This window comes from Prionailurus viverrinus, chromosome A1 (genome assembly GCF_022837055.1).
Source record: "Prionailurus viverrinus isolate Anna chromosome A1, UM_Priviv_1.0, whole genome shotgun sequence".
Lineage (NCBI taxonomy): Eukaryota > Metazoa > Chordata > Mammalia > Carnivora > Felidae > Prionailurus > Prionailurus viverrinus.
This window is the reverse complement of record NC_062561.1, coordinates 1105676-1124742: the sequence shown is the minus strand read 5'-3', so window position 1 is coordinate 1124742 and position 19067 is coordinate 1105676. Positions and strand designations below refer to the sequence as shown.

Sequence of the window (19067 nt, the reverse complement as noted above, 5' to 3'; positions counted from 1 at the left end):
GGATGCTTAACCAGCTGAGCCACCTGGCACCCCTACCACAACAACCTTTCTTATTAACATTATATCCAAAAATAGCCATCAAATTACTAACCTCCTGTATTCCAAGGCAAAGATAATAGATGCTGTCAGGTGCATAACTCTCTCCATTTGGCCGTCGGATCTCATTCACAAAATGAGCTAACCCATAGTTAAGCTCAGCCGTGGTGTGAGAGAGCAGATCCTCTTTCAACTTTACTGATTTAGCTAAAAAGAAGTAAAACATTAGTAATTATTATTATTTATTCTTAAGATTAAGAAACTTTCTCTTTTTTAAGATTAAGAAACTTTCTGAAATTGATTTAGACTATATTAGAATTTAAAAGTAAAATGAAAGCTACATTTAAATGTACTTAAAATATTTTAAGCTACATTTATGTTTTTTTAAGTAAAGGTAGTTAATAACAAAAATCTTGATTTGAAATAGGGTGTAGAGGAAACAAAATCAGAACACTTACGGGATTTTAGCTCATCTAATACAAGAAGATCTTCATCAAGTTGCCTAGTTTTGACCCAGTGTTTCCATGCGTTTACACCATACGTATATTTGAAAGGAAAGCTGCATTCTGAATTGTCAGAACTATCATCATGAGACTGGTATCCTGATACAGCCTTTCTCTTGGCTCCCTAATAGTAAAATACCATTGTAAAATCTTTTTTTAAAAAAATACCTACATTATTTCACGACTTTATGTAAGCCATCCCTCAACAAATGAAAATTAAAAGAGAAATAACATCTATTTATATGCTTAGAATTGACTGGTGTTCTGAAATCTGAGAATAGCTACCTATAACATTACTTGAAATATATCTCCAGAAATGCCATATTTCTACATAATCCACTTTGTATATCAAAATCATAATAACTCCTGCTATGAGAGTCACTGGTAAGAAAATTAAGACATAATCAATAAATAATCTGAAAAGGGTTCTAAATCTTAAGGTAAGAGAGAAACTGAACTTTTCAATTTCAATTTCACTCAGCCCCTCTGACTTCCATGATGGCATATTTACTATATAAAAGTTTTAAATTTTGATGTAGTATACCTAATTCACCTATTTTTTCCTTTTGTTCCTTGTACTTTCGGTATCCTGTCAAAGAACTATGCCTAACCCAAGGCAGTGACGATTTAGGCCTGTTTTCTTTTAAGAGTTTTATATTTTAGTTCTTACATTTAGGTCTATAACCCATTTTGAGTTAATTTTTGTGTGTGGTGTCAAATAGGAGTCCAACTTCATTCTACTGCAGGTACTCACTCCTTTTTCAGTTTTTTTCTTTCTTTGTGGGAAAATTTGTGCAAGTCATCCTTTTTGTTTCTTTTGATCTTGCTTTATGTTGAAAATCAGAAATAAGTAAAGTTGTTGACAAAGTATTTTTTTAAATCACATCTGTTAACAACATTAAGATTTGGTCTGCCTAAACAATTAAACTGTCCAGCATGTCCTTCTATGTACTAGCTTGCGTAAAAAAGACCAGATATTACACACTGTAACTTAACCTCATAGATTAGTCTCATCAGAAATAACAGTGGAAAAAACAGATCCCTAGAAAATAGTCTCAATTCTTGGCAAAGAATGGAGTTTACTTTTTGAGCAACTATGTCAACCTTTTGTCAGGATAAAATTAAAAAGAAAAATTAAATGGCAAAAATACTTGCTCTTCTATGAAGTTACAAATATGAGACATTTTTATTACTTGGAAAATTATTACTTTCACATTAACTCTTGAAGTCTTTTTATATCTAAGGGAAAAAAGTCTTCCCATATTCTCAGCACAACTGTGGGTCACTCACTGTATCCTTGCTCTATAACTAAAGAGGTTATCACTACAAAGAGATAGTGGCTGAATGCAAGAAAACTATTAATTTATACCTTTTTTTTAGATCGAGGTCTAGGCTGTTCCTCATATTCTTCTCCAAAAACAGGTGGTAATAAAAATTCATTTTCCATATCAAGTTCCTCAGCAGCTAACAATCAAATCAGAAGAACTTTTATTTCCAAATATAACAGCACAGGCTTATGTTACATAAATACAGCCAGCAACAAAGAACTAATCACAGAATATAAACAAACACCTATATACAGGGGGTAACCTGTGCTACAGGAGAGGGTGAATAGAGAATTGTCTTGAGTTCTGATAAACCCTATTCAGACTCATAAAACACATGTATACTGAATACCAATATGACATTTTCATGAAATGTATAATATCAGAAAAATATTACAACCTGAAATTCAATTCTAAGATCTAAATGGTCTCAGTACAGGGGCACCTGGGTGGGTGAGTTGGTTAAGTGTCCAAGTCTTGGTTTTGGCTCAGGTCGTGATCTCATGATTCACGGGACTGAGCCCCTATGGGGCTCTGAGCTGACAGTGTGGAGCCTACTTGGGATTCTCTCCCTTTCTCTCTGCCCCTCCCCTGCTATGTTCTCTCTCTCTCAAAATAAATAAACATTTAAAAAAATTAAAAAGTAACAAATGATCTCAGTACAAATCTGTTTCAACATACCAAATCTTTCTCAAAATAAAATGCTTTGCATTCTTTTTTTTTTTTTTTTAATGCTTATTTATTTTGAGAGAGAGAGAACTCTCCACTGCCAGGGAAGAAGTCCAAGTTGGACACTTAACCAACTGAGCCACCCAGGTGCCCCAAAATGCTTTACATTCTATTTAGTGTGCTTATTAGCCATCAATAGATTATTTAAATTTTTTTAAAAACAAACAATCATTTGTTTAAAAAAGAGGTGCCTGGGTGGCTCAGATGGTTAAGCATCCAACTTCAGCTCAGGTCATGATCTCACAGTTCGTGAGTTCAAGCCCCGCGTCAGGCTCTGTGCTGACAGCCCAGAGCCTGGAGCCTGCATCAAATTCTGTGTCTCCCTCTCTTTTGGTCCCTCCCATGCTTGTGCTCTGTCTCTGTCTCAAAAATAAATAAACGTTTAAAAAAAGAAAAGAAAAGAAACAGTCACTTCTTTAACTTTTCTCTATTTTCAAAGTAATCTTACTTTGCGAAAGATTTTTTTTTTTTGGCTCTAAGAAATTTTCTTTAAGTCCTATGCCTCATCTCAGAAGTTAACTGTTGAGTTTTGTTTGGTAAAAAAAAAAAAAACAGACAAAACCAAAGTAAAGGCAATAACATGAACATTAAATGGTTAATGATCATAACCACAATTATGACTCCATAACTAAATTCCATAACCAAAGTTCACATTGAAAGAATAAAACAGCATAATAGCATTTTGAGTACCTCTAGGGAAATCTATTTCGATATCCAAATCTGGTTCATATGGTACATCAGGCATACTGGACTGTGTCTCTGGGTCAGAGTTCTTCAAGAGATCTGAACCAATTATTTCTGTTTCAATAATTACACCTGTAATCAATTCATGATATAATTACAAATCAAAACACCTATATTTAGTCTGTATTTAATCTGGCAAACAGTACTTATATTTAGTCTGGAAACATATATGAACAATATATAAACAAGAATAAACACATGTATTAATAGTCATAAAAGGAAAAGTTAAATAGCCATCTTGAAATGTAAAATACTATACAATTGTTACATGATCATGAGTACATGGAAACTTTTAATCCTTTAAGTTTCTGACTGCCCCTCTTCAAAAGTTAATGATAGTAAAGCAATTCCAGTATGTATGTGTGATATTTCTAAAAGCAATCTCTTGTCAAAAATAAACTAATGAGGGTGGATCACTGCAATTTTCAGCACTCTTTACGAACTGTGACCTAGGTTATCCATATCATTCAATTACAACAGCTTTCTAATGTTCTGATCAGTTGCTTTCAAACATTTTTGTATTGTAAGCCACAGTAAGATATGCATTTTATCCATTTTGGTGATAGCAGACAGAAAGACACACAGACACAGACACAGACACAGACACACACACACACACACACACACACAAGAAACAAAGGTTTCACAAAACAATACCCTTTCTATGAGATTAACAGTGACATTTTTCCCATTTCACTTCCTTAAAAAACAAAACCACTGTAACCAAGTCTTTCACAAACAAGGTCACATTATGAAATAGAGAGAATTTATAGTGTTTCTATTGTACACTAGGGTAAAGTGAATTAAGCAGCTTATGGTTGAAACAGGACTCTACGTGTTACCAGAGGAGTAAGGGTAGGAATAAATATTCTAAGAGAATCATCCATGGCATACTCATCATATATACCATTTGGCAAGCACTGCCCTAACAGAAGTTGGGATAAACCCTCGTTTAGATAATGCAAGTTACTAAGTACAGCGCACAAACAAATTGGGGATAACCATTACAATATAAGAGTTTGGATCATTATTAAAGCCAACTACAAGTTGTTTTTGTGTCTGAGGTAGTCCAGTAAAACAGGAAAAATTCTGAGTTAGTTAATTTTAGAAGTCAAATCCTATTATAATTAAAACATGGACCATTCAAATTCCTGCTCGAAACTGGGCTTGACAGAAGAGAGCTTGGGGCTGGAGTATGGGTCTCTTCAAATACATCTTTGCTGCAATGCCTCCCCCATTCCCGTATCAAGTTGAAACTTAATGATATGCTCTGGAACAGTTAATTACAACCCTCTGAAAACCAATAATACAAGTACTTATTCACAAAGTGAAATACAGAGCAGCTCACTGTTGATGTTGGCAGCTTCCGTCTTCCCCTCGTCCTCAGTCATCATATCTGTCATTGTAAGCAGCTCTGCATCAAGAGGATCTGAGGAAACTTTGCTTTTTAGCTCCTCAACTGCTGCAGGGATCTTCTCACTGTTGTCCAAGGAGGCAGGCAGAAAAACAGGAACCGGCACCTAGTTAACCAAAGTATTTACTGTTAAGTTTACTCCATGTTAAAACATGATTTTCCGGGGGCACCTGGTTGGCACAGCTGGTGGAGCATGCAACTCTTGATCTCAGGGTCATGAGTTTGTGCACCATGCTGGGTGCAGAGATCACTTAAAAATAAAATCTTTTCTTAAAAAAAAAAAAGATAATTTTCCAAATTAAAAATTATTCTAACACAGGATGGATAAAAGCTTTGGGGGAGAAAACACATATCAAAACTAAGATATCAACTATAACAGAGTAAGCCCAGAATATAAGCCAGCTACTTTCTGAAATAAACATTAAAGAAAACTAAGTGAGGTACTTCTGCCCCGCCCTCCCCGCCCCGCGGAGGACTGGGACAGCCAAGCCGTGGCATAGTGTCTTAAGTACCGCAAGTGTTTTAGGACAAAATAATGTAATTATAATATATACGAAATTCTCTTCCGTGTTTCAGTTTTAAACCTGACAACTTTACAAATGTTTTTCTCTACAATGAACTCGAATATAAAACATCATGTGCATAAAGCAGATGCAGACACTTGCTAAACGTCACCTTTAAGGATCTACTTGATTAAACACAAATCAAACACTGACAGACAACCAAACCTAAGTTAACTGGTGAAGCTGAAGACTCAACCCTCTGTTCTACTAGCTTCACTGAGATAGTAATTACAACAACACTGTTCTCCCACTTAATGCCTGATAAACCTCATAATGAAAAAGAACCTAAAGTCCGACTTACAGGAACAGGAACTGTAGTAGGAACAGGAATATTCTGACTGTACATGTGCATAGGTACTGGGATATACACAGGCACAGGGATAGGCACTGGAACATATTCTGTCTTCCAATTATCATCTAAAAATACAAAATGTGTTTAAAGAGCACTTATATATCATTACTCAGTGTTAAAATAATTTGGTAACAAAGAAATATTTAAGTGCCTCTGTTCCCATTTAAAAGAAATTCTCAGTTTTCACAAAATTAGGTGATGTAAAAACAACAAAACTAAATATAGCAGCTGTATTAACCTAAAGAGAATAAAAATAGAATTTAGGTCTTTTTTTTTCTTAATACAAAGAAAATATCCCTTAAAAATGTTACATAGTTCCAGATAGCTTAGATTCCCCTCTTAACCCCTGCAAAAATATGTATCTAATCAATTAAGATACATTTAAATCTCATAAAAACACATATTTGAATTATTTCATCGCATTCTGACAAGGAAATAGAATTGTTAACATTACAGGTCACTTTTAAAGAGGTGATCTCTGAGGCAACACTTTAACTTTAGTGAATTTTAGCCCCAAGGAAATTTTTAATATAGCTTTTCACCTCTGACATAATTTTTATTCTAGACCTTTAACACAGCTTTTCATTAATGATTTTAAATATTATGCTGTATTCTCAAGGCAATATCTAAAATTGGATACGCAAAATCAACAGGGAATGACAAAGTGACCAAGCAGACACATTCCGTAGCCTATTATTTGAGACAAGCATGAATTTCGGTGAGTGAGGTGTTAAGTCAAATTTTCCTAAGTTACCTGTCTGACAAGATTTGGTCTGCATGTGAGGTTTACAGTAAGTAGCTTTCGTCATTGTTAAAGGTTTGCAGAGAACGGCTTTGTTCTTCATCTCTTTGTTAGGTGTTGGAGAAGGGGGTGGAGCTGAACCCTACAGAGAAGCAAAGGGAAACATTTTATTTTTGCCTCTAATTTTCTTACTTCCTGGTGTTAATGAATATCTAGGTCATGTGGAGGGAACACACAAAAGTATAAGAGTATAACCAAATTATGTTATTATTACTATGTTTACCATAGTCTTAATCTGAAAGGATCAGTATGAATCTGTCCTAACTACAGACAAAGCAGTAGTAATCATTCATTCTACAGAACTTTGTGACCTTCAATGGATACCACCAGCACATTTTTTAAAAAACCATAAAAAGACAATTGCCACTTTTAAATAAAAAGGAAAAAAAAAGCAAGGTTGTTAACCTGAATTTTGCAAATAATTAGGCTTTTTAAAATTTACTTGAGAAAGAAAAAAGTTCTTAGTTATTATGGCCATCTGATACATACTAGTTCCCTGTACTGGATATATAGTTTGTATATTTATATACTAAATTTTAAAAGTTAAAAAAAAAAACGATGAAAAGAATTACCAAAAATATTATCAAGCTTCCAACTATATATTCTTATATCCCAACAATTACAATTTCAGAAACTTATTCTAGATAATAGTCTCAGATGTTTTCACCATGTTAACTGTAGCATTATTTACAATTGAGAACACTTCCCCCTTCCCCCGCCCACATACACACACATAAAATCTAAAATAAGCTAATGATCTGTCCATAAGGGACAAAACATAAGGTGCTCTCCATACCACCTATTGATCTAGGAAAAAAGGTACAGAATATCTGAGGTACTTAAGTTCTAGACGGTCACCATGAACACTACTGAACCATTACTCCAAAAGGAAATACAAGGTTAGGTTCCTGCAAGCCTCAAGCCTCTGGTCACATCAATGCATAACCTTGTTTCTGCTGAAAACACCCTTGATTTCATATATATTTCTTACAAATAATTATATGTAGATTCTTTATAACACATTATGATTATAGCATTTTGCGTACTGTACTAGGATTACGGACGCACTCAGGTATGTGCGCGCACGCGCGCACACACACACACACACACACACACACACACACACAGTACACAGATACAATACACACATACCATACAGTACTCATACTCAGTCCTGTTAACACACACTATATATTGTACACTAATGCAAATAAAGTCCTAGGAAAAAAACCAAAGATTAAACATTGAAAGTTTTATAAAAACATTAACGTCTTACTCTTAGTGGACCTGCAGGATGTACAATGGGGCAGTGCACTGTGTGGTTAAACCTCTCAACCTTTGGCGTGCCCATAAAAACCAAGGGAAAGGTTGTTGACAATTATTCTGCAGAAGAGGAAGAAGTCGATGAGGGTGACATGGTGACATCTGGCAGTTCTACCTCAAGAGTTTGGTTCTTGCAACTTGTGGACAATATCAGCAACTTTCCCTCCCAAACTGGCTTCAAAGAATTAAGTCAGCCTTGTCTGCTTAACTTCTCACCTCAAATCTTTTAAGCGTCTTGACGTAAGGGGCAAACACAGTGGTGTTAAATTTGAGGCTTTGTTCAAGTACAGAGTCACATTCTTCCATGTGTGTCACTGACAACTTTTCCCAAGGCAGAATTCCATTCCAGTATTTTGGCCACTGTTAGAAGAGCAATTCTTGGGAGTCTTAGGCTGCCTTGCATCACTGAATCTGATGCCTTTTTTGGTCATCTTGTCCAGGTCTTCTTCGGTGGCTCTACTGCCTTCTCTACCAAAATTTCCTCCACATCTTCTTCCTGCATGGCCCCAAAGCCTTCTTCACTTACTTGGTGCAACACACATTATGTTTTTAACACTGTTCTTTTTATTTTCTGTAACACCTTCAAAGCCTCTGAAACTTTTCAACGCAGTCTGGTCAAACATTTCCCCAACAATTATTCACAGTAGCCTGCTCGATGCTGTCCTAAGCTGTGCCAAAACAATCACATTGCGTATGGTGACTGACTTCCAGTAATCTATCAGGGTGGTTTCCTTGTTGGTGTTGAGAGCCTCAAAAGCTTTCTCATGAAGTAGGCCTTGAAAGCTTTAAGTGTGCCCTGATCGAGGGGGTGGATGGGAGACACAGTATTTGGGGGCATAAAAGGAACTACACTGAGATAGGCATTTTTGAGTTCTTCAAGGCAATGGATATTATCCAGGAATAAAACCTCAAAGGCACGGTTTTCATTCTGAAAACCATGTTCAACCTCTAGGATGAAGCAGTTGGGAGAACCAATCCCAGAATATTTTAGATAACCATTCATGCATTCTCTCCCACCTCCAATGGGCTGGCACACAGTTCAGTTTTTCCCTGTAAGCGCTCATGGATTTGGGGCTCTATGCACCACGAAGGATTTACACATAAAACCACTCTTGGCACTGGCACACTCTAGCAAGGTTGTATGGTCTCTAAATGACTTAAAGGTCAGGGGCTTTGGACACCACTTGTATTCTATGGGTTCATTTGCCACTGACCTTGTGAAAGCAAGCCAGTCTCATCAGTGTGGAAAACCTGCTTGTCTGGATATCCCTTCTTCCTGTGTTATCACTTAGCTGGTATTCTTCCACAGCATCCTGGTTCTGATCTGCAGAACCCACCTTGCCTGCAAGTTTAACATTTTTCACACCATTTTTCCTTAAAATGCGTGAGCCAGCCAGCAGGAGGCAAGGAGCGTTTAACATTGCCCTGATCCTGGGAAACGTGTTGTAAGCTCAAAGTCTCACCACAATGCTATTTCACTGTTTTTTGGTTTTCCTTTTAATTAGTCCTAAGTCCATGAATCCATAAACAGAGTCACTATTCCTTCTTTTCCACAGCTTCACCATGCACTATAGGTTTTATTTTAGCACTTGGAGTTGCCTCATCTACAGATTGGTGAATTCCTTATTCCTTTTTTCTGGGTATACCATATTGTTGATTCACGAACATTAAACTCACTGTAAACTGAATGAAGCTCACCTAACACACCTTATTTCCTCTGTAAGGCAAAAAGCAGCCTTCTTGTGCTTAGGAACACTAGCCAGCACTTTAATACTATGTTTAGGGGATCTTTTATGAAGCAAAATCACCAATAAAAAGGACAAAATATGATAAAGGTGGTACACTAATTAGACTATGAAAAGGAGACCTGTTTACAGGATGAGCTGACAAGAAGGGAAAGCTCTGCCTTGTTCCACACCTCAGTAGGAAGATGCACTTCAGGAAATTCACATTTTTTTACCACTCTGCACATGTCTGCACATGTCTTTGCAAAGTGTCATGGGCATTGATTTAGGGGTTACAAATAAATTTTATAGAAGAGGCAAATTTGCAAATATGAATGATGATCAATTGTACTTAAAACATTATCACTGTTTAATAAATTTCTCTGTGCATATTTTAAGATGTAGAAAGATATAAATTTTTAAAAACTAATACATATGGCCACAAGGCTGGTACTAGTATGAGCTTATTCTAGATTCATCAGGATTTCAAACCACATAATTAATCAGCTAAGAAAAAGAGCTGTGAACAAGAACCTAGGGAATTTATTTCTAACACTACTGTTGTGTTAACATCAGGCAACTGACTCAATCTCATGTCTCAATTTCCTCAACTGTAAAATGGAAAGAATAATTTAACATAGAGTTATTGTGTATCTATTATATACTAAGACTAGGTAAGTCCGGTCCAAACTGCAAAATACTCTAGAATCCCCACATAAGAATAAGGGGTCCAAAATCATGTATGTCCTAGATTACTCAATGTTTTACTTCCTGTCATTCTAGAAACATTACATCATGTCAATTAAACTACATCACCTGGGGCACCTGGGTGGCTCAGTCAGCTAAGGGTCCGACTCCTGATTTTGACCAGGTCATGATCTCACAGTCTCGTGAGTTTGAGCCCTACATCAGGCTCTGTGCTAACAGCGTGGAGCCTGCTTGGGATTCTCTCTCTCTCTCTCTCTCTCTCTCTCTCTCTCTCTCTCTCTCTCTCTCTCTCTCTCTCTGCCCCTTCCCAGCTGACGCTCTCTCTCTCTCTCTCAACATAAATAAATAAAAACTCAAAAAAATAAGTACTGAAGGAGGACCCAAAACAATGAAAATTATAATGACAAAAGCTACCAATTGCTGAGTATTTGCTTCATGCCAAGGACTATGTGCTACAATGTTTGTATCCTCCTAAAATTCGTATGTTGAAATCTAATACCCAATGTGATGGCATGTGAAGGTGTGGTCATTAGGTGGTGATTATGTCATGAAAGCAGAGCCCTCATGAATGGATTAATGCCCTCATAAAAGAAATTCTGGGGTGCCTGGGGGCTCAGTCTGTTAAGCATCCGACTCCTGATTTTGGCACAGGTCATGATCTCATGGTTCGTGAGATCAAGCCCTGCCTTGGGCTCCGCACTGAGAATGTGGAGCCTGCTTGGGATTCTCTCTCTCCCTTTCAAAATAAATAAACTTAAAAAAACCCAAAAAATCCTAGAGATTCCTCACCCCTTTCCACCATATGAAAACACGGTGAAAAGATAGCTGTTCATAAACCTGGAAGCGAGCCTTCACCAGACACTAACTAGCAACTTGATTTTAGACTTCCCAGCCTTCAGAGCTGTGAGAACTTCTGTTGTTCGTAAGTCATCTCATCTAGGGCATTGTGTTACAACAGCTCAAACGGGCTAAGACATTATGTAAAGCACCAAATTTACATAACTCATGAAATGGGTTATTTAATTCTTGTAACATTACAAGAAGTAAGTCACTTAATCACTCCCACTTTACAGATGAGAAAACTAAGGCTCGGAAATTAACCACCTGGTAACAATGACAGAGCTAAAAATTCTGAAGTCAGGACTCGTAAACTCATCTAACAACAAAGCCCGTGTTCTTAACTACCACACATGCCGCCTTTATGAGGTCTGGAACATAGCAGCTACCATGAGTTTAATACTTACTATGTGACAACCCTGAAGCAGGCACTATCTTCATCCCCATTCTACAAATAAGGAAATTCACAGAGAACCTCTGTGAAGGGGCTTGTCCAAAATTATACAGCTAGGCTCTCACCCTTTGAAGTTCATGGGTGAGGAATTAAGATTCCAAAAGCTTACAAGGAAAAAATGGGAGAGGGCTTTAGTAAGACAAAAGGTAATAGCTGCGGCGGCACACTGACTTACTCTCCCCTGGACCATCCTGTCTGTCATAATAATGTGGCTCAAGTGCTCTGAGAGGAAAAAAGTATTTAATACTGTGCTGGTAGAAGGGGTGCCTTAAAGCCTTTGAAACGAGGCTAGAAACTGCCTTATGGCTGTACAAAGTTAACAAAATAGGGAGTGGCCATCCCTATAGTCCTCATTACGGATAAAAGTGCCTGGTATTGAAATCAGAGGATTCAGCCGAAGTCTTCAAAGTATTTATGAATTATCTGATTTTAAATATAATTTTCCACAAGGCAGAGGGGATGACGTATAGGGGAGGAAAGCAAAGGAGAAAGCACTCTTACTTTCTAGGATTCTAACTATTAACATCACAAGCAAAAACTGAATGGAATAATGTAAAATCACCAATTTTTCACCAATGTCAGTGATCCTAAATTGTGGTTACATATTAAAATCACCTCAAGAACTTTCTAAAAATGCAGAATTTCTGAGTTGGGGCGTAGGCACTGGAAAGTTCTGAAAACTCCTCAGGTGATTCTAATGTGTAGCCAGAGCTAAGAACCACTGATTTATTCTTTCTTACCAAGATAAAAACTAGCTCAGAGGGTTAATATAATGCCAATAAATGACTCCTATAGAGGTTCCCTTGGGTAAGCATACCAGAAATACCTGCATTCCAACACTGGTGATTATTGTCACTCAGCATACAAAAGGGTATCTCACTCTGCTTCAAAGTATAGCAAAACTTTGCTTCCTCTCTTTATTCATTACTCAAATGGCCGCCACTTTCAAACTACAAAAGTCTTAAAATGCCAACATAAAGCAGAATTTGATGTATTACACCAAAAGGCTAAAGAAAAAAGAAAAAAAGTCCACAGGACATGTTATGAAAGTTATTTCTCATATTTAAAAACTCACAAGTTCTGGGCCCCAACATATATCTTCAGATACCTATTGGAGAAATATATGCTCAAAGCCATTAATAATCTGGCCCAGCCCATCTTTTTAGCCTCATTTCCCTTGAGTTCACCACAGGTCCCCCTTAAGGTTTGGCCCTAATGAATAGTTATGCATGCCCTTAGCACATTTCTCCTACTTTTCATCCCTTTCTACCTGGCAACCTTCTACTAAATTGTTGAGAAGTTTTTTCACAGCCACCAGGAACAGACACAATCATTCAGTCAGTCATTTCAAACATACTATTGCTACTGCCTTAAAGATTATAGGCACTTCAACTTCAATACCATTTATATGTCTATCTCCTCCAATGTGGGCAGAGGCCATAAGTAATTCAAAGTATCTGTGTTAATGCTGGGTACTTCAGCTGAATACTTCAACTGTCCCAACAGGGGAAAGTAAAATTATTTTATTATTATGATCAGATTAAATTGGACTCCTTATTTATACCCACATTAAAAAATCAACACTTAGTACTTTACTTAAATAATACTTACTGTCATTTTGGTTCGGGACGTCTGACAACCCTGATCTAAAAACAAACAAATTAAAAATAAGACAAGTAACACTTTCTGCACAATGTTCTCAATCTGTATTTCTCATTAAATGTTACTGATTTTTAAAAAGAGTTAATGAAGAAAATATTTTAAGCTATTTTAAGTAAAGAATATCAAATGTGAGAGCTGCGACACAAAGCTAAATAAGTGGAATTAACCCTTTTCCCATTTTGTCCTCTCAAAAAGTATTCGCTGCTTTGGGGTCAATACTATGTTCTTATGTTTAACTCTTCAGTAAGTCACAACTTGTAAAGAGTTTTTATTGTTCCTCTGAACCGAGTTTCAGCATATACGATGTGCTAAAAATGGTTTTCATTCAGAATTGCATTGCTTTTAACTAGCACTAAAGTTTTAAAAGAGGATAAAATAAAAAGCAATAAATCTACAGAAATATCACGTGGGGCACTTCCACCCAGAAAAACTATGAAATCTGCTAGTAAACTAGGTGAAAAATCAACTATTCATTATCATTACTTTGAATTCAGATCACTTAGAAACTAAACACTGCTGTACAGGTTTTTCAAGTTACCACCTAAATTATTACATACCATAATGTAAGTTTTCAGGTCCTTTCTGAGTTGTCATGTTGGGCTCATTTTGCTGACAGTAGAAACGTAGTAAGCAGTGTTGATCACAGAAATGTTTCATCTCCCCACGCCACTGCACTCTCTCTTTAAGTGTTCCTTGAGATTTACAACAGTCACACCTTGCAGCCTTAATTAAAAAAAAAAAAAAAAAAAAAAGGAAGGTATCAGACATTTCAAATTAGAAAATTTTTAAAGTCAGATATATATTTTAAAAGATTTCTAAAAGTTTATCAGTAATTCTGCCAAATGTGATAAAACAATTTCTGATAAAAAATGGTATGAATCATAAACATACAATAAAATCCACGATAAAAGTGAAAAAACTGTAGCAATTTACCTAACTATCAAAATCCTTTCTATACTTACCAGAAGTTAAAGACCAGCATTACAAAGATAGGATAACCTAAAAAAGTGAACATTGGTAGACCAAATAGGTACAGTATATTTTAATATTTTAAAATAATTTTGAGGACTCTAATGACATACTGTAGAAGTTTTCTACAATCATTACACTGAAAATCTCTGAGTAATAAACAGATTTCCTGCGTTCAACTGATAGCTCATGAAAAATCAATTTAAAGAAGTTGTGTAAGACCAGAAAAACTCTGAAACAAGCTCTTATGAGAAAATCATGCGTGTTAAGTTGAAGTGTATTCAACAGTTTAATAAATTTAAAGAGCTTTATTAAATACACTGATTTAACTATTAACAAGAACTTCAAGTTCATGTTTCAAATACTCAAAATATTTAATTGATTGAAAAATAATTATACTTTAAGACAACAAATTTGACCTACCTCTAGGAACACAATTCACCCTCAACTAGTCTAACAACTTCATAGGCAAAAAAAAAAAAAAAAAAAAAAAGAAAAGAAAAAAGAAAAAAAGAGAGAAAAAAAAAAACCCCACAAAACAAAAATAAAATCCATACCTAAAAAGTTAAACCTTATGATGGTGAATCCATAATAGAGAGACAGATTTTTATTTTTTAGTGATCCCCTAAATTTTGCCCATTTTCACTAATTCTTAACAACTTGATCAATGAGTGGACCAAAGGATATGAATGGTTAATTTCAAATACAGTTCTTTTCATAATTAAGTATTTGATCCAGTTAAAGTAGAAATAAATTACCATATTTCTTAAATCACCCTTTGGTTTAACAACTTATAAGTTTTGATAAAGCAATACATATTACGTTCATAATCACGTGGTTTTTCCTCGTTACTCTACGTAATCTATGGTTCTATACTGTGGGTTTTGAAATCTCTCATTTTATGTTTCAATAGGAGTTCTATGAATAAATACTGTATCAAAATTCCTAGTCAGGAATATTACAAATGATTTTGTTGATAAACAGGTCTTATATAACAAACATACCCCAAGGTTAGAACACAGGCTCTTTTTTTTCTCCAGGTCAGGTATTTCTCCTGCTGAATAAATGTTAAATGAATGAAGATTTGTAGTATAAATTATGACTATTAAGTGATGCCAATATCACATCTCTTGTCCAAAAAACTGTGACCTCAAATTTTATATTGCTGGTAAGACTATGTGGTAACTTCAGTATAATTAGCACTTACTATCACCCAGGTCATATTTTACTCAATAAAGAAAAAGGTCCCTGGTCACCACCCAAAAGCTGTTCTTTAAAATAACCTCTGAAGTATTAAAAGCTTCAGTGTTTGGTTCCCTTTTCACATTTTACACTAAAGGACAAAGCTCAAAGGAAGAAATCAAAAGCTTAACCTTCTAACCATTGAGTCTAAACAGTGTAAGAACATAGCATAAGTGAAGTTGTTGCCTGACTACCTCATTCGAGAACCTGAAAAATAAAAGCCCCGCATGTCGTATCTACTCCCTGGAATCCTCAACACAATGCTGGAAACTAAAGTCCAAACAGATCAAGTGACTTGTGTAAGGTCAAACATTAAAAATGCAGAGACAGGATTCAAGGCAGACAATCCAAATCAAACAAGTTACAAAGACAATGGAAAGACAAAATGAATTAATATGAGTTAACCAGAGAATACAAATCCTAACAGAAGTAAAATGCTGCAAGAAGGTTCTCCATGTAATATCAAAGACCCAAATCAATCTGTGTAAAACTTACTCAAATCACTACCTATACTATGCTAACTCTTAAAATACTTCCATTTCCACAGTAATTTAGAAGGTCAAGGACATAAAGCCCAGCACATTATATTCAAAGAATCTGAACAATGAAATCACTTCATGATTACTATAGACATTTGGATTTTGTGCTTGAAGCTCCTTTCTTCCAGAAAGATTTAAAACAATTTGAATTTGTTTGAATTAATTTGATTTCTCTGTATCTGAAGAGGAGCAAAATTAATGCCAATGTGCAAATGGAAACAAAACGTGTATACACATTTTCAGAATGGAAGGATAATAGCAGTACTCAATCCTAATCCCAAATTTAATGCCATAATCTAAGTTTTAAAAGTTGTAAACCTTTTTTCCATTTGGTTTTTTTCTTTTACAACCACTCATGCAAATTCTGGATGCAAGTGTTTGGAATTGAGCTTCAAATACAATGACTAATTGGGAAACATGGTTAAAAATGACCATCATTCCTTTACCAAAACCACTTCTTCCCAACCACAGAAGAGAACTCTTAGAAAAGCTGAACATTTCTATGCAAAAGAACTGAAGTATGACTTAATTGCTGGTTTAAAAAAATACCACTTCATCATCTACTTAGTGGTTTCCCTGTCACTGTGGAAAATCAGGGATTGTCTGTTATAAGGGGTCGGGGTGGGGGGGGGGGGGGGAGTGGGTAACAGTCAACAGTTCAAACAACCTAAATACGCAGGTGCTAAATTCTTAATTCAAAACTCTTAATCCAACATCTCAGCTAATACAGGAATTTCTCCTTCAGTAACTGACAAAGGGTTATTCATTCAGCCTGTACTGATGCAGTCCCTATTATTTGGCCATTTCAAATTCTCATTTTTGGGTGATATATATACACCTTTGTAACTTTCGTATCTACTTGTTTCCTATTTTATCAATCAGATCTAATAAAGTGCTAGGAATTCTTCAGTTATCCAAAAAGCATATCTAAAGTGAGAATATTAGATATTCCCTTTCTAAAATTATTTCAAAAGCAAATAATCTTTTAAAATCAGTACTTACAGCAATTTTTTTTTACAAAAGACAAAATTTTTAAAGCCCAATCTTTTTTACTGAGCTCCTTTTATGACTCAGATTTACTAAAACATAAGTATTAATTTGATCAAAACCCATAAATCATACTTTTATACTATTAGAGGGTATTCACATTAAAGCCTTTAATACCCCTACCATTTACTACTGGTTTGGACAACAAGTCAAAACCTGTGCTAAAACACTGTAATTTGAAGTAATAACATTTAAATCAAGATTATTAGTTCTACTAAGTACTGTGAAGTATTCTGAAGAAACAGTAGGTCTTTTAAATTAACTTTACATTAAACATATCACACTCCATTATAATACTAACTCCTTTCTCTCCCCAAATTTTTAACTTATAGAGATCGAAGAACTATCTTCCCACCTGGTTTCACAATATGCCTGGAAACATTTATTTTGAGGAAAAGTAAAATCTACTTCCTTCTAAAGAATTATCTGGGAGAAGAAAAAAATGTTTGTTAATTTTATTCTCAACATCTTTTGGTTGCATGTGTTCCAATTTAGAAGAGAAGAGTATTTAATAAGCCTCTATTTAAACCCAAATGTAAACCATTATAATGCCAAAAACAGATCATCCAAAACGTCTTGTCCAGTAAAACAAACATAAGCCAAAAATGTTAAGGCATAAGAATTATAAATATTTAATTTAAATAAATAAAAACATAAAGTTACTTGTACTCTAGACAGTCTCTCCAACTGAAGCACAAAGCTAAGAGAAGGTGGAAACTGCAATGTATGTGCTCCTCTGGTTAGGTAGCAATGCTCATGACTAAAGGCGAAGTTAAACTGGGTTGGCTAGCCATTGCTTTCAAAGTTTCCTTGATGCCACACTTTTTAAAAAATGATTTTTCTAATAAAAGCTGGATGGACTGTATAAAGGGTCTCATGTTTTAAAGAACTAAAAATGTAAAACTTTTGAGTTCTTAAATTTCAAAAGTGGAAGAGGAAAGAAGGTCAAAATAATCAAAATTTGGTGGGGACTCAACTTACTACGTTTTTGAGAGGGTGACAGGATGCTAGCAGTGAACAGAAGAGATTCATGGGAGGTGTAAGAAAATACAACGTGACTCAAGTAGAAAGCACACAGAGCAAACGTATTCCCTGATTACAGTGTTGGCTGCCTTCACAGAGAAGCCTATGATGAATGAGGGGGGCAACTCTTCATCTCAAAGCTGGTATTCCTACTGATTACACAGAAAAATCGTCATTACTTGCTTTAAAAATCCCTACCACATGACAAAAATGTTCTTACCTTTATGCCTCAGATTAGTATAGTATATAATAATGTTATAGTGCATATTATACAAACATTTGTTGGGCTTAAAATAAGACAAATAATAAATATGTGTTTAAGGTATAGAATACTGACATTAAACCAACAGATAATAACTGGTTATTAAACTAACATGTTCTTATATGTTCTGAAATGCACTGCCTCACCAAAATTTCCTCATTAAACAGTGCATAAATAAAAACATTAGATACAATTATCCTTTAAAATAAATAGCAAAATGGAACAAATGGCAACATCTAGAATAATGTGGTCATTTGCCAAAGAACACTTCTTTGCTTTCCCAAAAAAAAAGGCGGGGTGGGGGAGAACCCACCAAAAGATTTCTCTATTTTAATATAAAAGGAAAACAAGAATTCATTCAAAGAAAGAAGCCAAACAGAGAAATACTTTCAGTGTCCTTTGAACAAAAAACAAAATCCTCCAAAAAAAAATTTTTTTTAATTAAAGGTTTGGATTCACAATTAAGCAGAAATTTATACAGTGAAATAACAGAGAAATCATCATTATCACATGGTAACAACTTTGCCTCTCAAACTATAAAATAAATTATCAAAAAGGTAACCATAAGAATAAAATGGAATTCTCCCATCTGTAGCCACTTTACTGTTTTGAGGTTACCCAAAACGAATTTTCAAAAATAAAACCTCCTAAACAGTGGACAGTGTTCACGTGTGCTAAACTAAAATTGAGGTTTTAAAGGTACTAAAGTAACATTATGAGCGACTGTTCTCAAAATTGCCACTGTCTATAACAAAATAAGAGGTTGGTTTAGACTAAAAGAAATGCATGTTAGAGGGTGTTAGTATGTT

The 19067-nt window shown here is 35.2% G+C and overlaps 1 protein-coding gene across 2 annotated transcripts in view; it reads right to left on the bottom strand.

The window, feature by feature from the left end:
• ZMYM2 (zinc finger MYM-type containing 2) overlaps positions 1–19067 on the bottom strand; it is a 99554-nt gene that overhangs the window by 12898 nt on the left and 67589 nt on the right. For both annotated transcript variants that reach the window (XM_047842880.1, XM_047842827.1), the window contains 9 exons: positions 13734–13899; positions 13126–13160; positions 6421–6550; positions 5616–5731; positions 4686–4857; positions 3284–3409; positions 1909–2003; positions 495–663; positions 92–243 (listed from right to left, as the gene is read on the bottom strand). In XM_047842880.1, the coding sequence (XP_047698836.1) occupies positions 92–243; positions 495–663; positions 1909–2003; positions 3284–3409; positions 4686–4857; positions 5616–5731; positions 6421–6550; positions 13126–13160; positions 13734–13899 (1161 nt within the window). The remainder of the gene's footprint in view (positions 1–91; positions 244–494; positions 664–1908; positions 2004–3283; positions 3410–4685; positions 4858–5615; positions 5732–6420; positions 6551–13125; positions 13161–13733; positions 13900–19067) is intronic.